General features: G+C 36.4%; 1 protein-coding gene across 2 annotated transcripts in view; it reads left to right on the forward strand.

Annotated features, from left to right (window-relative positions):
• eeig1b (estrogen-induced osteoclastogenesis regulator 1b) overlaps positions 1-27,085 on the forward strand; it is a 53,846-nt gene extending 26,761 nt beyond the window's left edge. The window contains exons 4-13 of one of the 2 annotated variants that reach the window (XM_073840804.1): positions 5,726-5,846; positions 13,421-13,450; positions 17,354-17,470; positions 18,022-18,068; positions 18,727-18,881; positions 19,031-19,171; positions 19,750-19,951; positions 20,071-20,192; positions 22,124-22,193; positions 23,458-27,085. In XM_073840804.1, the coding sequence (XP_073696905.1) occupies positions 5,726-5,846; positions 13,421-13,450; positions 17,354-17,470; positions 18,022-18,068; positions 18,727-18,881; positions 19,031-19,171; positions 19,750-19,951; positions 20,071-20,192; positions 22,124-22,193; positions 23,458-23,503 (1,051 nt within the window). In that variant the 3' untranslated portion in view covers positions 23,504-27,085. The remainder of the gene's footprint in view (positions 1-5,725; positions 5,847-13,420; positions 13,451-17,353; positions 17,471-18,021; positions 18,069-18,726; positions 18,882-19,030; positions 19,172-19,749; positions 19,952-20,070; positions 20,193-22,123; positions 22,194-23,457) is intronic. The other variant, XM_073840805.1, reaches the window with a different exon arrangement.
• Positions 27,086-27,717: the final 632 nt, after the last annotated feature.

Raw genomic sequence — 27,717 nt, forward strand, 5'->3', positions numbered from 1 at the left:
CATGGGCACAGTAGTAACAACTCATGAGTCATCTCTCATGTGATTCAAACCTACCTGTTGTTATGTTTAACCACTATGTCATAACATATTATTTTGTTTTATTACAGCAAATGGGAGTGTTTATTGAGTTAACCCTATTGAGTTGGCTGGCTTGTTTTAGATTTATTTTACTTTTTTCAAATTTGTTAAAGGTAGTAAATTAAAAAATTGCTTTATAATGGAAAAGTACCTACTTTGTCACCTAATTGTGAAAGAATGGTAGTTTTATCAGCTTTGTTCACATCACAGATATCATTAAGGAAGTTGTTACTGTAAAGTTTGATGTTTTCATTGCGGCACAAGTGACTTAGCAGACATTTATTGCTTTCCAGGTTGCTCATACAGATGATTATCTTTCCCATCTGATGTGTGGTTAGTGACAACAGCTTTGTAGTGGCTCTTTGGAAAAGAGCTTTTAGAGCTTTATGTGTCTGTATGTGTGTTTTAATGGACTTATGTGGAACCAGGGTTAACCCATTCTCAAATCGGCATTGTTTTGTGAATCAGGGGTGTTCTGAGTCACCCTGAGTACATATCAACTGAGAATATGTAGGAAACCACTTTAACAGTGCATATCTTTGTGCTTTAGGGCTTATGTGTCATTCGACTCAGTGGCTGATTGTTATGTCTTTTGTCCCGCCGAAATGGACCCCATGCTGAGAAGCATTGTTTTTCATTCATTTTCTGTTTTATGTTCACCAGTCGTGCACCATTCGGAACTAAACTGTATTTTATACACTATCAGTCAAAAGATTTGTAATGTTTTTTTAAAGAAGTTTCTTCTGCTCACCAAGCCTGCATTTATTTAATCCAAACTGTTTTCTCTTGAAAATATTTTAAAAATCTAATGATTCTAATATTCTGATTTGCTGCTAAAAAAACAAAACATGTATTATTATGTTTAAAACAGCTGAGTAGAATTTTTTTCAGGTTTCTTTGATGAATAGAAAGTTCAGAAGAACAGCATTTATCTGAAATAAGAATCTTTCGTAACATTATAAATGACTTTATCATCACTTTTGACCAATTTGAAGCATCCTTGCTAAATAAAATGATTAATTTCTATAATTTCTTTCCCCCCAAAAAAACAAAAAACATATACTGACACCAAACTGGTATGGTGGTATACTTAATGTTAAAGTGTATAATATTACAAATTCTTTTTTTTTTTTTTTTTTGGATAAATGCTGATCTTTGCATCTTTCTAATCATCAAAGAATCCTGAAAAAAAGACACCCAACTGTTTTAAATATTGATGATAATAATAATTATATTAAATGTTACTTGAACAGCAAATCAGCATTTTAGAATGATTTCTGAAGACTGGAGTAATGAAAATGTAGGAATAAATTAAAAATGTAAAATATATTCAAATAGAAAACAGTTATTTAAAATAGTAAAAACATTTCAAGATTTGACTTTTCAAATTTGATTTTGATTTGAATTAGATAGAAACTTTTGTTTGTACACAGCAGTTTCCAAATCCATGTTTGAGGTATGACTGTGTGTAATTTATGTTGTAGAACAAAACTTCAAAGTCTTTTCAGGTAATAAAAACGACAGATTTTATATTACTTATAAATGTAAAACTGCTTTTCTAAAAACCATTTCGGACTTGCTTGAGGAAGCCCATGGTCTTCTGCATTTCCCTACAACTGAATGTGATGACTGAATAACCCTATTGGTTTGTCCGGTCATGCTGTGCCACAGTGGTTTTGTGGACTCTGAGTTGGACTTGACAATAGACACAGAACTTGACAGAACAGAATGTGAAATGTAAAAAAGTTTGTAACCTATTCAGCTTATCTGTGAACCGTTTGTGATTCACCATACTACATTTTCTTACCAAGGTCATCTCCGATTATCCTTGCTTTTTCTATCAGGTTTGCTCTTTCAAAACTTAATGTTGAAAAATGTAATATTCCGCTTTCCTCTGATCTTCAGACCACCGGGAAGTCTTGATTTGATCTTTATGAGTCATCTTACAGCTGTGAGCTGACAGGTGCTTGAATGTTTTAGAGGAACTTGTGAATGTCTGTCGTTCACAGAACAGGAAGGAAACACTTTCTCACTCAAATGAACAAAGCAATGGGATGTTCCTCAGACTTTGAAAGAACTGTGAGCCAGGGGCTGTAGCTCCAGACGTGTTTGTGTGTGTCATGTGGAGTGAGTTTGGAAGACTTACTCCGCTTCAACTGTGTAATATGAGCCTGAGTAGTTTTAGGTTACCATTTGCTTAAATAGGAATGATTTTCAGTTCACTAACTGAATAACTAACTGTTTAGTCTGGGATGGTAAGTCTATCTTTGTAATCAGACATATCTATCTGAGTCAAACGTGACCTGTAGCCCATCAGCAGTTGATGTGTGTGTGTGTGTGTGTGTGTGTGTGGTACTAGTGGAGGGCCAGTCTGTTCAGGGTCACACTCGGATAATGGATGTGCCGTTATCCGCACTCATTTTCCCTGGCACGCCGGCGGATATCAGGGACAGATGCCTTGGCAAAAAGCCCAGGGTAAATAAAGGACAGGAGGAGGCCATCAAATCTGCCTCCAGGCACCGTACAATATGAAGGATAACAGTGTGGAAACAGGCGGCTAAAACCTAGTGCTTTATCTAGTAAGACAGACACAACAGCGCTTGATTTTGTGATTGCAGTCTCCATATTAGGGCTCAGATAATGTTCCAAAAGAATTGTCACCTGTGTCCAGATATGAAAATTGCTTCGAATTTCATTATGACCCAGGGAGAGATGTCTGATAAAGGTGGCAGGGAAAATTCCCTACCTGAGAACATTTACTGCTAAACTGTACAATGTTTAGAGATAATTTTAGCATGTATAGTATGTAGAGGGTCGACTGATATGTGTTTTTCACCTGAAAAATTTAAGGTAACTACATGAGGTAAAGTTAGGTTTAGGGGTAGGTTCAGGGTTAGTACCTAATAATTACCTAGTTATTGTAATTACTATAATAAGTACATAGTATGTACATGAGGAACAGGACTGTAAAACAAAAAGTGCTACCTATATATTAGGGGTCAACCGATATGTGTTTTTTTCAGGGTTCATGCTGATTACTACAGATTAGGTAGAATAATAACCGATACTTTGAACCGATATATGTCTGGTGTTAAAATGAAAATTAATGTCAAAATTAAGAATAACAAGCAATCTGACAAAAACTTTTTTAAATGCTTTTCAATTATTTTATTGACAAATCGTGTTTGAAAATGACAGATACTGATAACTAGGGCTGGGCAATTTGGCCTAGAATCAAAATCTCGATTAATTGAACATTTTAACCCGATTACGATTAATTAACGATTATTTTATTTATTAATAAAATTATATTTAATTATATTTATATAATATTTATATAATATTTTTTATATAATATTTATTTATATAATATTTATTAATAAAATTATATTTAATTATATTTATATAATATTTATATAATATATTTTTTTAATTTTTTTTCCCTCATAATATGCCCTGACAAGTTTTGTACAGAAAATATGTTCACATATTACAAGCGAGAGATTTTTGGATGAAGGGTGCATTACTTGATTTTAAAATAATTGAAGGAAACTATCCATGATTATTAATTGAACATCAGTGTTGAACAACTGAAATTAAAGCACGCATTGCTTAAAACGAAAAGTCACATTTTTCTTAAATTAGTGAAAATAAATAACTTGCACTATTGGAAACAAAATAAATAATTTTCAATGTTTTTCATATTAAAAGTAGAAAATAAGCAGTATCTCCTCTAAATAAAATTACCCTTGTATATCCTGTAAATACTTTTTACTGTATAAATACTGTTTAAGCTCTCCATCGACATGTCGGCGGAATAACGGAACGGAGCGCTAGTGTTTTTTAAAGGGAAAGTAATTGAAATAATCGTCCTGGAAAAATTTGATCGATTATAGGTTCTGAATGTCGATTTCGATTATTTTTCGATTAATCGCCCAGCCCTACTGATAACTATAAAAATGCCCAGTAACAATGCCGATAATCAGCCAGGCCTGTTGGCCCACAATATGTGTGTGTATACAAAGTTTGGGATCAGTAAGATTTTTTTAAGGTTTCTTATGCTCACCACGGATACATTTTTTTCAGTATTTTTGATCAAATATGCAAGATTTTGAAATATTTCAATTTAAAATAACTTTTCTATGTGAATATATTTTAAAATGTAATTTATTTCTGTGATACAAAGCTGCATTTTCAGCATCATTACTCCAGTCTTCTGTGTCACATGAGCCTGCAGAAATAATTTTAATATGCTGATTTATTGTCAATGTTGAAAACAGTTGTGCTGCTTAATATTTTGTTGGAGGCTGTGATATTTTTTTCCCCCCAGAATTATTTAACAAATAAAAAGCCCAATATATAACTGATATTTTGAACCGATATATATATGTCTGGTGTAAAAATTAACATTAATGTAAAAATTAGGAATAAAAAAGTGACAAAACTATCTTTAAATGCTCTAATACTGATAACGACTAATACCGATAACCCTAAAAATGTCATCGGTGCCGATAATCGGCCAACCCCTAATAGAATGTTTATGCATGATCCAGTATATTGTCATATATTATAACAAATTTTTTTTAATTGGTATAGCACAACATTGAAAATCATAAAAGGGCCCCACCACTGTGAAAAAAAACCCTTCCTGATTGATCTACAGAAGGTTGATCATCTTTATATTTTTGTAAAAATATAGAAAATATATCCAGTATAATTTTTAATTAATTATCTGTGAATAAATACTCAGTTGGTACCCCAGTCAACATTAACCCAGAACACAAAAATAATATTAAATTCTTTTATTTTATTATCCTGTCCTAAAAACTATTTTATCCAATAATTTCCATTGGTCCAATGGGTCTAACATAGACTTGAATGCAAAAGAATGTAATGTAAATAATTTACAACTTGGTATGTCGTCCCAGACCCATAAGATCTTCTGAACACAAGATATTTATTATGAAATCCAAGAGCGTTTTGATCTTGCATAGACAACAACGCACATGACGTTCAAGGCCCAGAAAGGTAGTAAGGGCATTGTTAAAAAACAAATAGACATAATTAAACCATCAATCAAATGTTTATGAATGTTGTGGGGAGATAAGAGAGCAGAGCAGTGCATAAGAGCTGCAGGACTGAAGGATGATGAGAAGGAACATAGCGCAAGGCGAAGAGAGAACAAACTGACCCACTTTCATCAAAGAGGTCTGCAGACATGAAAGGATGAGAATGGCTCCTTTGGCATTTCATACTCTACAGTCTCTTTTACATCTTCTGCTGCAGACTAGCTTAATTTGTGACTGGAAGCTGAGCTGTGTTCTAATCTGATTCTTTAATGCTCTCATTTCCTGTGCAAAGTCCTGTTGTTTCACAAAGATGGACTGTTGTGGTGAAGAGCGATTAGTCACAGTGAATAGATTGCAAAAGTTTTCAACATCTCTGGCCAGACTTTCGTAATGATCCGCAACCCTGTGAACTGTCTGAAAAATCATCCAAACAGACGATGTTGTCCATTTTGTTAATCATCAGAGAGTTCATCGTGTTGTTTGTTTTATCTGCGATCTCCTTAGTAATGTTTCACTGGCCAACTCATAAAGATTTATAATCATGTTGATAACTCTTTCTCTTCTGTTTATGTCCACAGGCAGGAGGTTCAGGAGAACTGTGTTCGCTGGCGAAAGAAGTTCTCCTTTGTGTGTAAGATGATTGCCAGTCCTGCCACGGGGGTCCTGGACCCCTGCATTTGCCGAGTGTCTGTGCGTAAGGTTAGTCTCACAGAGATCTCATTGTAACCCTGCAACATGCATTTCAACATCACAGCCATTATAAAATGTCACCCTGGACCAGAAAACCATTTGTAGCAATAGCCATCAGTACATTGTATGGGTCAAACCAAAGACTATAGAATACCAAAGACATGTCACTCGTGTAGTTTTGAATGGGGAAAAATGCAACGCTCATTATGGCCGCGAAGCCCCGCCTTCTTAGTAAAAGAGCCAATCGTTGATTAGAAAAGTCAGCGCGTCACTGCAGCTGCCGTTAGAAGTCCCGGTTGCTATAGAAACAATCGGCGCTCTTAGACGTGCGCTCAGTACTGCACATGCGCACTGGCTCATCTAGCCGGAAAAATAAGCGTTTTTTCACGCTATTGGAGCACAAGGAACCATATTTATGAGGCAGTTCTTGTTGGATTTCTTTGGAGATTTAAAATATGAAATTTAATCGTAAGCTTGGTGAACAGTTTTGGAGAATTTGATGTTTCCCCATTCAAACAGATAGGAGCTGCACTTGTATGCCCGAGAGGCGTTTCAAAGATGGCCGCCGAGTGACATGACTTGCCTTAAAGGGACTTTGGTCAAAATGATGCCAAAGATTTCTTTTATGCCAAAGATCATAAGGATATTAAGTAAAGATCAAGTTCCATGAAGATATTTAGTAAATTTCCTACCCTAAATATATCAAAACTTAATATTTGATTAGTAATATGCATTGCTAAGAACTTCATTTGGACAACCAAAGGTGATTTTCGCAATTATTTAGATTTTTTTTGCACCCTCAGATTCCAGAATGGAACGCTTACCTATTCAGTATAAATCTCAATTTAAAAACAAATTGACCCTTATGACTGGTTTTATGGTCCAGGGTCACATGCAAAAATAATATTAATAACTTATTTTTATTTAAAGTGATAAATACTATTTCCAAAGTATTTTTAAAGAGTGTAGCTGTGGACACCTTTGACCCTATGGACTGTAGAGGAAATAGCTTTTTTTGGTAAATAAAATGGCAGACTTATTTGTCTTGCTACGGTTAATTTAATAGGTAGCATTTTATGTATTTCAAAAACACATAGTTAACATTTTCACAATTTTAACACACACAATGAAAATATTCTGCTACCTTATTTTTTTTTCACATTGTTAGGACTGCCCTGTTTTGGTTTAGGTGTTTTTGTTTCTTTTAGGATTGAGATTGGGGCGTGACTTCAGCGCACCTGATGGTCGTCATCGCTCCTATTTAAACACCTTGCCAGAGTTCGTCAGGGCCGCTGTTCCTCGGGCAGTTGGCCAGAGCTGCGCTCCAATTTGTAGCATTATGTTTTGTTTTGCATCCATTCACTATCACTGACAACACTTACTGCATCCATTCATTCGCTTTTCACACTGATTAGACCTACTGATACTGATGTTTTGATTATGTTTACTTTAATTTTGGGATAATAAATGTTACGTTTAACTTTATTTCGCCTGTGTCGTCTCCCTTTATGTTACATCATTGAGCCGGGTGTAACATATGGGGGCTCGTCTAATTTAAATTGATTTGATTTCGTTAAACTGATTGTTTATTAAACTTTATTCGTTTAATTACTTGGGTGGGAGAGACCATGAGGCGAAAATATTTGTTGGAGCGTCGGTTTTGGTATTTCTAGTCAGCTCAGAAAAGGTAAGTTCTTGCGGTTTAAAGCTGTGTATTTGTGTATATTCCCCAGTTAGGTTGTAGCAGCGCTTTGCGTTGTTTTTTTGTTTTAGTTTATTATTTTTGTGCGGCTTCTGGGTCAAGTGCACTGCCGTGGTGTAGCTCCGAACTGTCTGTTCGGTTCCACGCCAGCGGTATTTGGGTGCTTCAAAGGGCTTGACTCTTGGGAGCGCATGAAGATTAGGAATAGTTAGTTAGAAGGTTTGATTAGGATTAGGTGGGGAGGTCGTGAAATTGTACACAGTTTGTGACCGTAAGAATTACCTGAGTGAATTGTAATTGGAAGTAGGTTATAGGTCGAATTATGTTATAGTAATTGATTATTTTTGAAGGTTTGATAATGACATCAATTGAGGAATTTTGTAAAGCTCCCTCGGATGAGCTATTGAATTTGTGTTCGAAAAAACAGCTATGGGAAATTGTCGATCAATATGAATTAAGGGGCGTTGATAAGCGATTGCGAAAGGATGAGGTCAGAGAAATAATTAGAGCTAAATTGTGTGAACTTCAGATTTTACCAATCACGCCAAAACGAGTAACAGCTGGGGTTAATCCCGCAGCTGAGAAGTCTATGTCATTTGTTGGGTTGTCGTTTGAGCAGCAAAAAGAGCTGATTGGGATGCAACAGTTGCACGAAAAAGAGATGCGTGATCGTGAAATAGAAATAGAGAAGCTTAAATTAGATGACTTGATGAAACAACGTGAGATGGAGTTTGAAAAATTGAAACATGAGCAAAAATTAGCTTTAGAACGACAAAATCAAGAGTTTCAGCTAAAATTTGAGAGTTTGAAACTTCAAAGTGAGAGCAGGTCACCTTCTGATCGCGCAGATTGTTCGTTTAATCTCATTAATAATTTGAAATTGTTGCCTGCGTTCAATGAGCGAGATCCGGATGTCTTTTTCTCATTATTTGAAAGCATAGCTGATGAACGGGAATGGCCTGAGACCGACCGTACAGTTATGCTTCAATCTGTATTAGTGGGAAAAGCTCAAGAGGCGTATACTGCTCTTTCCGTAGAGGAAAGGAAAAAATATGGTAGTGTAAAATCTGCGGTGTTAAAAGCCTTTGAGCTGGTTCCAGAAGCTTATCGCCAACGTTTTCGTACTTGGAGAAAAAGTGAGAGACAAACACACGTGGAAGTCACAAGAGAGTTAAGTAATCATTTTGATCGCTGGTGTACAACATCTAACGTACAATCATTTAGTGAGTTACGCGAAATGATGATTATTGAGCAACTAAAAAACATCGTTCCTGATCAAATTGCTGTGTATATTAATGAAAATAAACCTCGTACTGCCGTGGACGCTGCATCATTAGCAGATGATTTCGTTCTGACTCATAAAAACCGATTTGGTTATGGGAATCGGGGTAATGGAAACATTCATTTTAAGCAATCACAACAAATTGATCGTCGTTCACCTTCTCACAGAGTAATATCTGATTCTACATGTCGTTATTGTCTAGAGGCTGGGCACTGGAAGAATGAGTGTCCTGTACTTAAAAGTAAACAGGTACGTGGTAAGAATAAAAATTCTGCGCCTGTACTTCTGACTACTTGCTTGCCGCATGCGCCGTCTGCACGCTGTATGGAAGACCTGTCCATGATAAGAGAAAATTGTTCCGCAATTAAATGCAACACAGGTTATGCACCATTTATTTCTAAAGGGTGTGTTTCTCTTTTAGAGGGACATGAGAGTGTACCGGTAAGAGTTTTGAGAGATACTGGATCGTAAGAGTCCTTTATTTTGGATTCCATACTTCCATTTTCATCCAGTTCATATGTTGGTAAGAATGTTTTGATCCGAGGAATTGCACTCCAAACGTTGTCTGTTCCTTTGCACAAGTTTGTTTTACAGTCCCAGTTAGTGAACGGAGAAGTTATTATGGGAGTGCGCCCTTCTTTGCCGGTGGAGGGAGTGGAGATCATTTTGGGAAATAACTTGGCCGGGGAGTGTGTGTGGCCGGTAATGGCCCCTTCACCGATTGTCACCCCATCTTTTTTCGATCAGGAATGTCGTGAGTTGCCCGAAGATGTGTCTTGTGTTGTGACGCGGTCTAAGACAAAAATGTTGAATGATGAGACCATTAACTTGTATGATACTTGCGTACCGGCTAAGTTGGTTGTTCCTGGATTGTCTCTCTTGTCCAAAATTTCTCGTGCAGAATTCGTTGACGCCCAGAGGGATGATCCTGGGTTGAAAAGTTTGGTCGCTGCTGTTCTCCCACCGAAGGAGGTAGAGAGTGCCGCGACTGGATACTTCATCAATGATGGGGTGCTTCTGCGTAAGTGGCTTGCCCCAAATGAGGATGGCGGTGGTGAGTCACTGGTTCAAGTTGTTATACCTGAAAAATTCAGAGATGTTGTACTTCAATTGGCTCATGGCGATATAGCGGGTCACTTGGGTGTAAAAAAGACTTATGTACGGGTTTTGCAACACTTTTATTGGCCGCTTTTGAAAAAAGATATCTCGCGGTTTATTAGAACATGTCATACGTGCCAAGTGACCGGAAAACCTAATCAACCATTGAAACCGGCCCCATTGTGTCCAATTCCTCCAGTAGAGCAGCCCTTTGAATATCTGTTAATAGACTGTGTTGGTCCGTTACCTCCCTCTAAATCGGGAAGTAAATTTCTCTTGACTGTAATGTGTCAAAGTACTCGCTATCCAGCGGCTTACGCGCTGCGTAACATCACTACGCGATCCGTAGTAAAAGCCCTGTCTCAATTCATCTCAATCTTTGGCATCCCTAAGGTCATTCAAAGTGACCAGGGAACGAATTTTACGTCAAAAATGTTCGCAGAGATTTTAAAGCAGTTAGGAGTTCAACATAACCGTTCCAGCGCACAGCATCCTCAGAGTCAAGGTGCGTTGGAGAGATTTCACCAAACACTTAAGTCTCTTTTGCGTGCATATTGTGTCGAATTGAATCGAGACTGGGAGGAAGGGCTTCCGTGGCTTTTGTTAGCCGCAAGGGAGGTCACGCAGTCTAGTTTGGGTTTTAGTCCTAACGACTTAGTTTTTGGACACAAGGTGCGTGGTCCGCTTGCCGTTGTCAGCGATCAGTTAAAAGGTAAACAGCCACCAAAAAGTCTGCTTGACTATGTGAATGGTTTTAAAAGACGTTTGTTTTTAGCTGGTCAAGCAGCACGGAAAAATTTGGAGAAGTCACAAATTAAGATGAAAAAGCTTTTTGATCGTCGGTCTGAAAGGCGTGTATTCAATCCTGGGGATCAGGTCTTGGCATTGCTGTCCTTAGTGAACTCTCCGTTCTGCGCAAAATTTGTGGGACCATTTACTGTTGTGCGTGCACTGTCTGATCTTAATTATGAAATTGCAACTCCAGATAGAAGGAAAACAACCCAAATCTGTCATGTAAACTTGCTGAAACCTTTTTTCTCCCGTGATTGTCAAGCAGTTGGTGTTAAATCATCTGCGGTGGTCAGTCCTGTGACTGATGCGCTGGGACAGTCTTCTGTGGGAGACCGGGAAGGGGGTAAGTTTTTAGACGATGCTGTAGTGCAACCCCGATTAAAAAATTCTGAGACTCTGGAAAATTTGGAGAGTTTGTTTTCTCACTTGTCTGTTTTGCAGCGAGCGGAATTGTCACAGTTGATACATGAGTTTTCGTCACTGTTTGGGGACGTTCCATCACAAACTCATTTAATAGAGCACGACGTGGATGTGGGTGATGCTTCACCTATACGCCAGCGTTTTTATCGCGTCCCTTTTGAAAAACGTGTTAAGTTAGAGTCGGAGATTCAGTATATGCTGAAGAATAACATTGCCAAATCGTCCTGTTCGAGCTGGGCCTCGCCATGTTTATTGGTTCGAAAACCGGATGGAACAGACAGGTTTTGTACGGATTATCGCAAAATTAACAAAATTACTAAACCTGACGCGTTTCCCCTCCCGAGAATGGAGGATTGCGTTGATCAAGTGGGCTCGGCAAGATATGTCAGTAAATTTGATTTACTTAAAGGGTACTGGCAGGTGCCTTTGACACCTCGGGCACAGGAAATCACTTCTTTTATAACTTCTTCAGGGCTATATTCTTATTCTGTCATGAGCTTCGGTTTACGTAACGCTCCTGCTACATTTCAGAGACTAATGAATCGTGTAGTCTCTGGTTTGGAAGGTTGCGCGGTCTATTTGGACGATGTTATAGTTTACAGCGATAGTTGGGATCAACACGTGACACGGGTACGAGATTTATTTAAACGTTTAGCAGAGGCTAATTTGACCGTGAATTTAGCTAAATGTGATTTTGCACGGGCAACGGTTTCTTATTTGGGCAAGGAAGTGGGTCAGGGTATGGTGCGCCCTTTGCGTGCCAAAGTGAGCGCGATCGAGAATTTTCCTACGCCTTGTACTAAAAAAGAGCTCATGCGGTTTATTGGTCTGGCCAGTTACTATCGTGGGTTTTGCCCCAATTTTTCATCAGTCATTTGTCCCCTCACTAATCTTTTAAAGAACTCTGCTAAATTTGAGTGGACTCTACATTGTCAAAAAGCTTTTGAGAATGTTAAATTGTTGTTGACAGCTGCTCCTGTGTTAGCAGTGCCCTTAAGTGGCCTTCCTTTCGAGATTCAAGTTGACGCAAGTCATGTGGGAGCCGGAGCGGTTTTACTCCAGACTCATTCTGATGGTCTTAGTCATCCAATTAGTTATTTTTCACGTAAATTTAATTCATATCAGTTGAACTATTCTGTTATTGAGAAGGAAACTCTAGCACTTATCTGGGCACTTCAACATTTTGATGTATATGTGGGGGGAGGGTCCCCAGTTGTCATTTTTTCGGATCACAATCCCTTGACATTTCTTCACTCATTGCAGAGTCCGAGTCAACGATTAATGCGGTGGATACTTTTCCTCCAGCCTTACAACTTGACGATTAAACATATTAAGGGAATTGAGAATGTTTTTGCGGACACTTTGTCACGTGCCCCTCTGGCGGAGTGACGTGATGGTTTTTTGTCTCCAATTGATGTGACTTGTCCTACTTCCAATCCATACGTATGTATGTTACAATTACATTTTTTTTTATGTGGGATTTTTTTTAAGGGGGGTGTGTTAGGACTGCCCTGTTTTGGTTTAGGTGTTTTTGTTTCTTTTAGGATTGAGATTGGGGCGTGACTTCAGCGCACCTGATGGTCGTCATCGCTCCTATTTAAACACCTTGCCAGAGTTCGTCAGGGCCGCTGTTCCTCGGGCAGTTGGCCAGAGCTGCGCTCCAATTTGTAGCATTATGTTTTGTTTTGCATCCATTCACTATCACTGACAACACTTACTGCATCCATTCATTCGCTTTTCACACTGATTAGACCTACTGATACTGATGTTTTGATTATGTTTACTTTAATTTTGGGATAATAAATGTTACGTTTAACTTTATTTCGCCTGTGTCGTCTCCCTTTATGTTACATCATTGAGCCGGGTGTAACAACATGCTTTGTTTTTTGTTTACTGACACTTACTTTAGTCTTTGTTTGGAATATCAATAAAATCATATATATATATAATATATATATATATATATATATATATTTTTTTTTTTTTTTTTCCATACAATTTTAATATGACCTTGTTAAAATTGTAATCTATTAGTTTTAATAAAAATCTAAATACTACAGGACATAAAAGTGTCCGCGGTCTAAAAAAGCACCTTTATCCAGGTGAACACTCAGATTGTGGATGAACAGAGTTCAGATGTTTAGTTTACTCCATACAGGATATTTGCTGTCTCATGGTTTCCTTTGCTCTCATTACCCTTCACTCCTTTTGCTTCACAGTGTCACCACACCAATAGCAAACATATTGCATAACAAATAATCTCTCTCTCTTTCTCTTTTGTCCTTCCAGGAACTTAAAGGTGGAAAGACTTTTTCAAAGGTAACAGCTTTCCCCTCATCTCTTTCTACTCTCTTTCACTCTCTGTTTTTTCTTCTTCTCTCATGAACTGTCTCTACAGATTTTTTCTCACGCTCTGTTATACAAAAGGTCTGTCTTTTTTTTTCTTGGGGCTTTATATGTTTACAAACACAAATCTCTTGTGAGTTAAATACGTAGACGCAAGTATACATACTGTACTACATGACACACAGGACACCACATGTGCAGGAAATACAGCATAAATAAAAAGGGTGTAAAGCAGTGGGAGGTTAGTGTCTGAGCCTGTCATAGACATGTGTTTCCACACCTTGAGAATGTCTGAACTACATGTTATCATGTTTGTACCACCCTGCGTTAATTGTACAATAAATTCACAGACAATCACTGATAATAGACAAAGAGCTGAACACATATTTTTAGTAATTACAATAAAGCCTGACAAAGGCCATCCCTTTTGTATCAACAAACAAAAGATGTGAGAAATTCCATAAACAGTTAAATGCCATTAGTTTGATTACATATAAAAAGGTGTGTGTGTGTATTTATATATCTCTTGCAAAATATCTCTCTTGGGCATGTGACATATTGTAATGTTGCTGGTTTAGGTCATCATGGCCAAATTACTGCAGAGAAAAACATGTTTAGCATGTTTGTGTATGTAATGAGTTACAGGAGGATGTTTTGTTTGGGAGTGTACATCCGTGTCCTCTTCTCTTCATTTACTGATCCCTTACGTCCTGAACGGGAGCAAGGTGTCAAAACACTGTGCTGGCGCAGCAGAAGCAGGGAATGAGGGAGGTCAAACCTATGGACTGTAACCTGTAATAAGCAAGAAACACAGGAAGGAGGGGGTGGATATGACCTTTAAGATGAATTAAAGGGAACATTTGCTGTGGCAGATATTTGACTGCTACAGTACACTGAATGCAATCTTATCAGTTAATGAGTGTCATTGAACTGAAATGAGTTAACATGAATTTAATAAATGAAAATATTTGTGAATCCTGGAGTCACATTGTAATTGTCAGTCTCAGAAGGAGCACAAAAAACCAAGGTTGTCTGGAATAAACCACATAAATCTTGTAGGGACAAAGCCCATTTCTAGAAAGGAGAAGTGTGTTGGTCACAGAGGAAACGGTTTGTGCTAAAGGCAGCAGTGGAAAAGCAAATATAGAGAAGGAAGGCCACAGACGCATGCACAGGTCTATGAGAAGATGTGAAAATATCCAAATGTCTCAGTCTCTTCTTCTTTTTATTGTCTCCTTTTTTAAGCAGGTTGTATAATTTCTTTACCCAGGGACCGTAACACTCTTTACCACTAAATACTACACTCGATGTACAATTGGCAAGCTGTTGGTCATTTAGCTTATTAGAAACTACATAATAGCACAAAGAATAGTCTGACTATAACTTTTTATATTTGACAGAAAATTTACAGTTGAAGTCAAAAGTTTACATACACCTTGCAGAATCTTCAAAATGGAAATTATTTGACCAAAATTAAAGGGATAATACAAAATGCATGTTATTTTTTATTTAGTAATGGCCTGAATAAGATATTTCACATAAAATATGTTTACATATAGTCCACAAGAGAAAATAATAGTTGAATTTATAAAAAATTACCCTGTTCAAATGTTTACACACACTTAATTCTCAATACTGTGTTTTTACCTGAATGATGTATAGCTGTATTTTTTTTTGTTTTGTTTATTAATAGCTGTTCATGAGTACCTTGTTTATCCAACACCTTGTTGAGGTGTTAAACTGCCTGCTGTTCCTCAGAAAAATTCTTTAGGTCCGACAAATTCTTTGGTTTTTCAGCATTTTGGTGTATTTGAACCCTTTCCAGCAATGAATGTATGATTTTAAGATCTATCTTTTCAGACTGAGGACAACTAAGGGACTCATATGCAACTATTACAGAAGGTTCAAATGCTCTCTGATGCTCCAGAAGGAAACACAATGCAGAAGAGCTAGGGGTTAAAACTTTTTGAATTTGAAGATTAAGGTAAGACTTATTTTGTCTTCTGGGAAACATGCAGGTATCTTCTGTAGCTTCTGAAGGGCAGTACTAAATGAAAAAAAAGAAAAAGAAAAATGTACACATCTTCATTATGTTCAAAAGTTTACACCCCTGGCTCATAATGATAGTTTTTCCTTCATTTCTGACTGTAAGCATTTCAGAATCATACAGTCATTGTTGAAAAGGGCTCAAATAGACAAAAATTCTGAAAAATTAAAGAATTTGTGGGACCTAAAGGATTTCTTGAAGAACAGTAGGCCTGTTCAGGAGAAACAAGAGACTCATGAACAACTATCACTTAAAAACACAGCTGTGGATCATTCAGGTAACAACACCACATTAAGAATCAAGTGTATGTAAACTTTTGAACAGGGTCATTTTTATAAATGGAACTATTATTTTCTCTTGTGGATGTAAATGTCTTTTATTGGAAATACCTTTTTCAGGTCAGTCACTAAATAAAAAATAAAATGCATTTTGTATGATTCCTCTTATTTTGGTAAAATGTAGCATATTCTGCAAGGTGTATGTAAACTTTTGAATGTAAATAAACAAGCATTAAGTCATGAAAACTAATGAATAGATGTTTTTAGATTTATATATGATTTTCTGTTCTTACAGGTACAAAAAATAATAATAATAATTGATACAAAATTCTGTTCATGGGCAGTAAAACATATTTGTGACCCTTGACCACAAAACCAGTCTTAAGTCGCTGGGGTATGTTTGTAGCAATAGCCAAAAATACATTGTATGGGTCAAAATTATTGATTTTTCTTTTATGCCAAAAATCATTAGGAAATTAAGTAAAGATTATGTTCCATGAAGATTTTTAGTAAAATTCCTACTGTAAATGTATCAAAATGTAATTTTGATTAGTAATATGCATTGTTAAGAACCTAATTTGGACAACTTTAAAGGTGATTTTCTCAGGATTTTGATTTTTTTTGCACCCTCAGATTCCAGATTTTCAAATAGATGTATCTCGGCCAAATATTGTCCTATCCTAACAAACCATACATCATTAGAAAGCTTATTTACTGAGCTTTCATATTATATATACATCTCAGTTTTGTAAAATTTAACCTTATGAGTGGTTTTGTGGTCCAGGGTCACATTTATGGTGGGATTCGTCTTTCGCTCAATGAGGTGTGATAATAAAATATCATTCTGTATGTGTGTCTGTGCATTTGTCCTTTTATCCCTTGCTGTAATATCACACATCGATGATTTTTAAAGGCCAGCTGGTCACGTGCCTTAGTGCTGACTGTATAGGGTATTCATCCAATAAAGGAAATGGAAAGAATTATATGACCTACCGTTTTATCATTAACCAAGGTTAATAGAATTTTTCGAGCAAGAACACTGCTGAGAAAGAAGAGTGAGAGAGTGAGATTGCAGATAAATGTAGGAAGAAAGCAACAAGAATTCCTGCTAGCAGTATTGGAGAAACCTTTATCGAGTGAGAAAGAGAGGGAGATTTCAAGCATGACCGACTCTGCCAGCTTCACATGCCTGTAGTTATATAAGAGAGCCTTTAAGAGTTAACCCTTAGCTTTCCTTTCCCTCTAAACTAGCCTTTATGATTCTACAACTTGACCGACTTCTGTTTTTATATTCTTTTTTACTCAAAAAAAAAAATGTACCTTGAATAAACAAGGCTAGATGTAGGGAAAATAATGAAAATAAAGATCATTCTCAAGCCCCAGATTTATATCCAGACTTAATTCCTGATGTCATGTTCATAAAGCTAATGGCATAACTGTGGAAAAACTGGAGGACTCACTTAGAAACCTGTTTGGAAGTGTTTAGAGCTAGCTTTTGTATGGCTGAACTAATGATGAAATCTTGATTTTGTTCTTTTCTCTCATTTCCAGCTGGGCTTTGCTGACCTCAACTTGGCGGAGTTTGCTGGTTCAGGCTCCACTGTTCGCTGCTGTATACTGGAGGGCTACGACACCAAGAACACTCGGCAGGACAACTCCATACTCAAGGTAAGCGAGTGTCTCTGCGTTAATGCTTGTACATATGGAGCTAGGCGCTGTCCGTCTCGAATCTCATTTCAAGAATAACACTACACATGTCCACTTTGAATGGCCTCGGTCAGTCTGACCGGAAGCTTAAACACTGCCTTTTTCAGTTTTAAAAGCGCAGGAACCTCTTTCTCTGTGTCAGTCTTGGCACCTTCAGAGTGTATTTCTCAATACAAATATCATCATGTACATTTTTTACACTGCGTGGGTGACATGTGACTGGTCAAACCCTCTCATCAAGCCACAGTCAGTCCCAGTAATGACATACTGACTGACTCACTGTCTTGTAGAAATGTCAGGAGTAAAAATGTAAAGGAAAAAAGAACAGACAACATTTAATCATAGATATTTTTGTAATTTTGACTCATTTTTAACTAGATTTCAAGTGTAGGTTCACACAAGCAGTCTATTTTACTATCAAAATGCATTGTGTTTTGTATTTCCGTATATAACTATAGACCATATATAAAACCGTTGTTTATATTTTGTAATATTTTCATATTTCTTCCCAGGTTACCATTGGCATGACTCTTCTCTCTGGAGATCCCTGCTTTAAAACGTAAGTGTGTTGTATATTGTAGATGAACTTTGTGTTACTGAATTTAATTCTTTTTAATTTTTGATTTGAAATTAGACAAACCAAGATTTATTTAAGTGCTAGTCAACGAATAATCACAATATATACTGTATGTGTGTGTCTTTGCATCAAAAACTTATTTTTGATGCAAAGACACACACATACAGTATATATATGGAAAATGTTTACATATATTTATATGTATACATTTATATTCCTATAATTTATATTATATATAAATATATTAAATACATAAACATATTTTTCTTAAATATGTACATGCATATGTGTGTATTTATATATACATAATAAATATACACAGTACACGCATATTATATATTAAACTTTTATTTTAGATGTGGTTTAATAATTTTATTTATATATATATATATATATATATATATATATATATATATATATATATATATATACTCTTTTTACTCTATGGACATTACTAGTTCCTGTAAATTAAAATAAATATTGGTGTGGACAATGAGGAGTCTTGGCGTAAAAAAAAAAAAAAAAAAAAAACTCAGTATAGTACCCCTTTGTAATGTGTAAATATAAATTATTAATTAGTAGAGAGAACAATTATTCTTATTGCTCCCTGATGACCTCTAAACTTGTATTTTCTCCACAGGCCTGTGAGCACAGCTAAGACCATTGCCATAGCTGGGCAGGACCCCTCTTTGCAGCTGGACCGCAAGGGAGAGGGCACTGCCGACCACTCTGGACCTGCCCTCGGAGGCACTGCTCGCCGATCAGTCAAGAGCAGACCCCCTGTGAACAACTCTGGTATGAACAACACACCTATCTCTGAAATTGTGAAATTTGGAGAATGTTAATGACAATTGTATTAAAAACGCACAGTATTTTTATGATGATTTTGTAAGGGCATGGTAACCTTAAATTAATGGTGCTAACCTGAGGTTGTTTGTTTTTAGGAGGACTTCAAGAGGGATTGGAGGAGAACCTATCCAGTCCAGATGAAGTGTTTCACACGGGACACTCTCGCAACTCCAGCTTTGCCAGCCAACAGAGCAAAATCTCAGGTGGGACTCAGGGCACGATCAAAAGAGCATCAGGTACAGATTATAGCTAATTACAGTATAAAAAACTACTTCAAAGTACACTTCTATCCCAATTTTAACATTTTCTAAATTAAATTGAGATGTAATTAGACTTACAAAAGAATATTATGTGATCTTATGCAATTTACAGTCTGATACAGGAGCAAAGAAATAATACAGAGATTTGTGTTCTAAAATCATACACATTTATTGTGAGAAAATTTCACTTAAAACTTAAAGTGAGTGTACTATTTAATTTGCATACACTACCATTCAAATTTTTGGGGTCGGTAAGAGGTTTTTATTGTTTTTAGGAGAAGTATTTCTTTGTTTTGTTTTTTTAATTGCAACAATATTTCACAAGATTCATATGTAACATGTCTTTACCGTCACTTTTTCATCAATTTAATGCATCCTTGTGTGAATATAATACCTTTAAACTGTAGTTGTGTTTATTGATCAAAATTTAAGAGGTTAAAAAGTTAAAGTGAAAATTAAATTCTTAGATTTTATTGAACAATTACACTATACTGCTGATCACAAGAACTGCTACTCCCTCTTAATAATGTAGGATGTGCTTTTTTTCCACGCAGGCTACAGCACAGAGCACTCTCACTCCTCCAGCCTGACAGATCTGTCCCAGCACCGGCGGAACACCTCCACCAGCAGCAGCAACACATCAGGAGGGACGTCTACAACCATCGAGAGCCCTGTTGAGCCGGAAAAAGAGGTGGTAAAACCAGAGAGACCCCCACGTCCCCCACGACCTGCTCTGCCCCCAAACAGAGCCTCAAGGTAGGGAGTCAGTCACCAGCAACACCAAGATACTAAAAGACTTGTCGTGTAGTTAACACATAAAGTATAACACGACCGAGTTAATTCGAAAGATAAAAAGTATCTATATGTCTACACAGGAGAAAGAAGGACTCTGTGGAGAACCATCCCACATGGGTGGATGACACGCGCATTGATGCAGATGATATAGTGGAGAAGATTGTGCAGAGTCAAAACTTTGCGGATGTCAGCAACAATGAAGGTATGTTGAGAAAAAAAATGGTGGTGTTAACTATTTAGCACTGTTAGTTCCTCTGTAAGGGATAGGTCACCAAAATAATTAAAATCTGTCATTAATTACTCACGCTGATATCGTTCCAAACCTGTAAGACCTTAGTTCATCAACACAACACAAATTAAGATATTTTTGATGAAATCCGAGAGCTTTCTGACCCGGCATAGATGGCAGCACAACCACCTATATACAGTAGTGTGAAATTACAGGTTCAAACTTAATTATATGAAGCTATGAGAATACTTTTTGTGTGCAAAGAAAGAAAAATAATTTTAATCAACCGTTTCTTCTCTTCCATGTCAGTTTTCAATGTGCGTTCACGATAGTACAATGACACGTGTGAATTTTCATTTTTGGATGAACTATCCCTTTAAACTTATTTTAATTCCACCTTTTGATTACTGATTCATAGAGCCCTGCATGGGCCTTAAATCTAAGCCCTAGCCCGGCCCTGGCCCGAAACGCACAGGCTGTAGCCCGGCCCGTGTCCGACAGCTTATCAAAAATTTTGGCCCGAGTCCGACCCGAAGCCCGTCTTTTTTTCCGCCAAACAGCTTATACTGTTACAGCCATTAAAATAGACCAGATTCGTATTTAATAGAAAGTTTATGTTTTTTCGTTTTGGTTTTTTTATCAGAACAATTTAGAGAAATGTTTGGAGTTTTTTGTTTGTTTGTTTGTTTGTTTTTTAAATGTAAGTTTTAGTTTTTTAAGTGACATCGATATCCAAGCGGTATGTGGTCCACAGTGAGTTTACTCAATTTAACCTATATATCAAATCAACACTTGACTAGTCTACAATGCAATCCACAGATATAAAACAAACATCAATATATCACAATGTTAGATTTAAAGTTTATTATCACCATCTCAGAACAAAGGCATTTCAAACTGGGCAGGCAGCTCTGCTGCGCAAAACCGGAACATACAAAGTCGCAGTGGGAAAGTAAACGAATAATGAACAAATATATAAAGAATTAATAATAATATAGAAAACTTCAAAAACACAACTTTACCACGTGGCTGAAAATCTCTGTGCTGCGCAGAGTATGTAAGCGGAGTGGAGCGGCAACAATTTCCCCCCACGCTCCTTGCATTTAATAATCGCTCTGCTCCAGCTCCACTCCTCGCTCACTGATATCAGAAACACCGCTCCGCGTCAAAAAATAAATAAATAAATAAGTATGTGTGAAATGTAACAGTCCTGTTCATAAAATATAATAAAATAACAGGAGATTTTCAAACATAGTGTGCAATATTTGTTCCGACCAGCGACCACAGCTGATAATTGTCAGCATTAAAAGAGTATTGCTGCTTTATCCAGTGCAAAGTTTGTAATGAAAATAATACGGTTTCGTCAGTTATTTTACCTACAGATCACACTATTTCTGATTTGAGTGATCCATCTCTATCAAGCTGAACATGTTTAACATATGATTTCCTGCTTAATGTGCAGTTATATTATGGACCATTGGCATGAATTGTACTCATGATGGAGCGGTGGTGGAGCGCTCTTGAAGAGAGTGAAAACCATGACGCTCCGACTTTTAAAAAAATCCGCTCTTTCCTCCATTCAAAATCACACCGCTCCACTCCGCGCTCCGCTCATACTCTGCTATGCGCGAGTTAGGCATCACTGGCGCTTCCGGGGACGCACGCATTAAATCTCATTAAACTTTTTATTTTTTTTTCTAAAGCAGGCCCGAAGCCCGATATGCGTGCAAGTTATGACGTGAAAATTGGCCCGAAGCCCGGCCCTAGGGGCAAAAAAAAGTCGGGCCCCGACGGGCTCGGGCTCAAATGCAGGGCTCTACTGATTCATACATGTGAGCGTTTTACCCACTTGTAAAGCCTTCACACCTCTTAAGCTAATCAATTTGACATTCTTTCTCTCACAGACAGCAATTTAACACTGTTCGTCAGTAGGGATGGTACCACAGCTTTAAGTGGCATCCAACTTGTCAACAGGTAAACTGGTGCTCTTTTATATGCCCTTTTAGTGTTCTGTTTATAAATGCAAGAAGTACGAACTTCATTATTCATTTGTTTATTACACCAAAACAAAAATGGTGTAGAAACATTTTTCGTGAAAATTTGAAGTAGAAAAACCTAAAGGATTAATTTACTTCCAGAATAAAAAATTTGCTGTTAATTTACTCACCCCTATGTCATCCGAGATGTTCCTTGTTCAGTTGAAAAGAAATCAAGGATTTCAAGAAAAACATTCCAGAATTTTTCTCCATATAGTGGTCTTCAATGGTGGTCAACAGGTTGAAGGCCCAAATTGCGGTTTCAATGCAGCTTCAAAGGGCTTTACACAATTCCAGCTGAAGAATAAGGGTCTTGTCTAGCAAAATGATTTGCCATTTTCTGAAAAGAAAAATACAATTTGTATATTTTTTTGTGTAGTCACATTGGAAAGGTCATGCGTGACATAGGCGAAAGTACTGACCCAAGTGTTTACAAAGAGAACATGCAAAAAAAGTCAAATGCCCTTTAAAAAAAAGGGCCAACAAGAATGTTGGACGATTTTGTAGTTGGAGGAACTTACCTAACCTTTTTTGCACCAAAGTACACGGACAAAGAACTACCACATGTGACCTTTCCAGCGTGTTTACGTAATGCATCAAGTCACGCATACACATTGTAGAGCTAGTGCCAGATGAGCTTTTGTGGTTAAAAAGTATATACATTCTTGTTTTTTTAGAAAATAACAGATCATTTCACTACATAAGACCCTTATTCCTCAGCTAGGATCGTGTAGAGCCCTTTGAAGCTGCATTGAAACTGCAATTTGGACCCCCTTTCAACCCATTGGCCACCATTAAAGTCCACTATATGGAGAAAAATCCTGAAATGTTTTCCTTAAAAAACTTAATTTCTTTTCGGTTGAAGAATAAAAGACAAGAAAATCTCGGAAGACGGTGGTGAGTAAATTATCAGGAACTTTTTATTCTGGAACTGAACTAAACCTTTCAGTAATTTCTTGTAAAACACACTCCAAACTCCTTTGTTTTATTTACAGCTTGTACTAAAAAATATTTTATAGTGTACTTATGCTACCATTCAAAAGTTTGGGGTCTGTTAGATTTTTTTTATGCTCACCAAGGCTAAATTTGTTTAAAAATACAGTAAATACAGTTACATTTTAAAATGTCTTTTATGATGACAAAGCTGAATATTCAGTAGTGTATTTGTATTTGACTGTTATGTTTTATTTATTCTTTGGCAGGGTGTCGGCGGGTGTTTTTGAACCGGTGGTGATTGAGAGCCATTAGATCTGACGCCACAGCAGTCACTCTCTCACAAAGTCACTGCCATTTGTATTCTCAAATGATGGAGAGATCAACACAAGAACTGTATGTCAGCGTGGGCATCTGATTTCACAACTTGCTCCTCTTAATGGTCTGACATATTACTCGCCTATTACAACCATAACACCCTAATCATGCGTTACATTTGCTGAAAAAACAGTGGTGGGTACGTTCACACAACGTTTGTTGTTCTGTGATTAAGAACTAATTATTCATATATATTTTACAGCAGATTCTAAGAATACAAACTACTTGAAATGCCTTAATAAATGAGGCTAGATGGGAGCTTCAGTCTAACACTGTGAAATACCAGGGCAGTCCAAATGATTTACAAAGAAAATTCAGTTCAATGTCATATTAAAATTTGAGTAGCTTATTTAAAGTTTTAAAGTGGGTCTTATATTATATACAAACCACTGAAATCCACCTGCCCTTGCATACATAATAATAATAATAATGCAGTTGAGTCAGCAACCAGCCCATTAGCCTGTGATTAAACATGGATTAATATACAAGAAATCATGTATGGCTGGCCATACAAATTTCACAAACAATTAAGCCATTCCCCATACAACCACTTTCAGTATCTCAACACACGTGCTTGTTTCTCAGAGTTGGGTTATGGTTTGCTTACATATGTTCCAGCTGGACTGGTAAACATACAAATACATAAATATACCATACTCTCATTCTCTTTCAGTAAAATCCCCAGTGCATTTCTAACTTCGTCTGTCCATATTTCTGTTTGACTATCCAAAACTTTCATTTTGCTGCTGGTTTCAGCTGTGAATATTCATGTGACTATGAGTTTTGGCTCTGACAGCATTGCGGTGCACAAAACACAGCACAGCCAAGCCATGTGTAGCATTCTCTCACTAGGGTTTAAATGTCATTGCCCAGTGAAATCCTACATTGTGCAGCTAAAATATTAAGTTAGAATAATTGATTTGGAGAATCCTTATTGTGAGACACCGCTGAATAATTGCATTGTTTGTAGGGCTAGATCAGAGGCAGTGACTCATAGTCACACGTCTGTCCTTGGCAGTCGACTGCCTCCGTGTTTCTGACCGGCACCTGGTGTGCATTAGGAAACAGTGTACAATAGGCGTGACAGTAAAACGGAGAGAACGGAAAGCCCGTTTTTCTGTGGTTCTTTGTCATGTACCACTTATTTGTCATCTAAATAGCTATTCATGATCTTGGTCATGGAGATGAATCTTTTCTCAGTTGATCTGAGAGCATTCACCACATTTAAGACTGACGTTATTGATTTTCTTCTTTTTTTTTTCAGTCAGTTGAGAGAAAAGTGCAATGTGGGCCTGTTTTTTTGTAATAGCCCATTTTAATGAGTTCTTTCAGGGAATTTAGCCCTAAAATATTTCACCTGTCCAAATGACATGTTTAAACTGAATCACTGTTCACTAGTATACTAGAGAGGTGAGGGTTAGTTACATTTGTGTTATAAAAGTGTTTTGCTATTCGTGCCATTTCAAACTAAAATAAAAAACGAGTCTGTGGCATGATTCAGCTGCTTCAATGCAGGATTTGTACTCCTGGAAATTTAAAGCAACACTAACTTTTTAAAGGGCAAAATATACAGTATAGTAGCTAAACAGCCAGATGAAACCTAGTGTTCTGGAGGTTTCTGCGTATAAAGGGATTCTCTGAAGACACTGAAAAACGTATCTAATTGTTTTCGTTGTTTACTCTTTGTACTTGTCTACTCTTACACATAAAAAAGCTATTAGCAACTAAGAACAGTAACTCTATCCTGTCTTGTATTTTCGAGCCAGCGGGCTGGTTCATTGGAATCTCTCTTTGGGGGATTTTTCCCCCTCAACCTTGATGTCGAATAATTCTGTAATGTCTAACAGTTATGGTGAAATAATGACCATCTGTGGTTTTTCTTTTTCTCTTACAAACACTTTTGTAATGTTTTTAGTCATAATTGACTGTAATCTGTGATCTTTCTAATGCAGAAGAGTAGATGCATACATATGTGTATTTGGTTTAAGATGCTGTTGCAGGGAGCAGACTGGGGTTTATATGCAAAAGTTGGAAGCAAGGGGGAAGATGTCATTTATAGTTTTTGTACATTTCAGTAATCTGGAGCTCTTGTTTGTTTTTTAAATCTATGCACACGCGTTCATTTATTTAAATTGTTGTATTTATATTTTAACATTTTAAAGAAAAGAATGATAAGGACAAAATAAAATCCAACATTTAGTTTATACATACACTACCAGTCAAAAGTTTTTGAACAGTAAGATTTTTAATGTTTCTTCTGTATTTTTGTTTGATCCAAAATACAGCAGAAATTTTGAAATATTTTTCCTATTTAAAATGACTGTTTTCTATGTGAATATTTAAAAATGTAATTTATTCCTGTGCTTTCAAAGTTGAATTTTTAGCATCATTACTCCAGTCACATGATCCTTCAGTAATCATTGTAATATTCCGATTCGCTGCTCAAAAATTTTTTTTTTATTACTATTATAATGTTGAAAACAGCGGAGTATATTTTTTCAGGTTTTTTTTAATGGATAGAAAGTTAAAAAGAACAGCATTTATCTGAAATAGAAATCTTTTGTCATCATCTTTTGATCAATTTACAGCATCCTTGCTACATAAAAGTATATATTTAAATGATATAGTGTATAATGTTACAAAAGCTTTTTTTAATTTCAGATAAATGCTGATCTTTGGGTCTTTCTATTCATCAAAGAATCCTGAAAAATATACTCAACTGTTTTGAATACTGATAATAAAAATTAAAAATGTTTTTTTAGCAGATCAGCATATTAAAATGATTCTGAAGGATCATGTGACATAGGATAAAATACATTTTAAAATATATTCAAATAGAAAACAGTTACTTCAAATAGTAAAATATTTTTGCTGTACTTTAGATAAAATAAATGCAGGCTTGGTGAGCAAAAAAAGACTTCTTTAAAAAAAAAAAAACATTACAAATTTTACTGTTCAAAAACTTTTGACTTTTAACTGCATTGAGCGGCACAGGCTCCAGGATACTGAAACCTCAGATGATATGTATGTAAAGTTCACTACAACAGCACTTAAATACTGAGGACTAATGTCACTCACACATTCTCCAGAATGTTGATCTTTTTTTTCCTCCTTTACTGTCGTAAAGGATGAAAGCTATGCACTTACAGAAAGCTTTCTATGATAACATCCATATTAATGACAGCAACATTCATAGAGTAAAACATATTCTGGAAATTTCCTTTAAAATAACATATATAAAAGAATTTACCACTAAAGTACTATGGAAAGGATTTTATTTTTCTGATTGTGACAAATATTTATATATTAAGATTACACAAAAGCAATGTGGTGTCACTCCAAAGTTTTCTTGGACTTGTTTGGATTCATGCACAGAGAGGATTCTTTCTAATGATGGACCAGAACTATATTTCTACACTCAAATGTGAATGTTTCTTTCTTTAATGTAACTGTCAGATGAGGTAAAATCTGTATGTATTATTTTGGGGGAAATAAAGATAAAGTTGGGTATAATAATAATCTTTGTTGTGTGATTTATTTAACATCCAGCTATTAACTTGGCATTATGAATGATTTACTTGTGACAAACGTATTTTTAGTGCCATTATACAGAATGTGCCAATATTTATTTTTAGTCAGGCTAGTTTTAGTTTTTTAGATTAGTATTTTTAAAATAAATGTTAAATGTACAGTTTAAAACAGGACAACTGGACATATAGGCTAATAATAAAGGATTACATTAGCTGTAGTAACGAAGCTGAAACAACAGCTTTGAGTTCAGTCTTATTTTAGTTTACTAAACCGTGACAGTTTAACTTAGCGTATACGGTTTACCTTAGTTTATTTTACAAGTAGGCATTGTGTGGGTGCTATAGCCCGTATCAAATTAAACAAGATAACCACATGATATCAGTTCTGTCATTTAACATTAACACTTATATTTTTGTATACAGTCTTGAAACTCCTGTAACCTAAAGGAAGATGGTGCTCTTTTATGTTTTTACTGCTGTAGCTTAGTTATAACGGGTTACTTGCCCGATTCCCGGTCTCTGCTACAAAAAAGATCATTATGTTAATATGAAATGTGTGTTTAGTGATGTTTCTAACTATTAATTATCTGTCTTTGAGCGCCCTCGTGTGCTGGAACATTA

This window comes from Garra rufa, chromosome 5, assembly GCF_049309525.1.
Source record: "Garra rufa chromosome 5, GarRuf1.0, whole genome shotgun sequence".
Taxonomy (NCBI): Eukaryota; Metazoa; Chordata; class Actinopteri; order Cypriniformes; family Cyprinidae; genus Garra; species Garra rufa.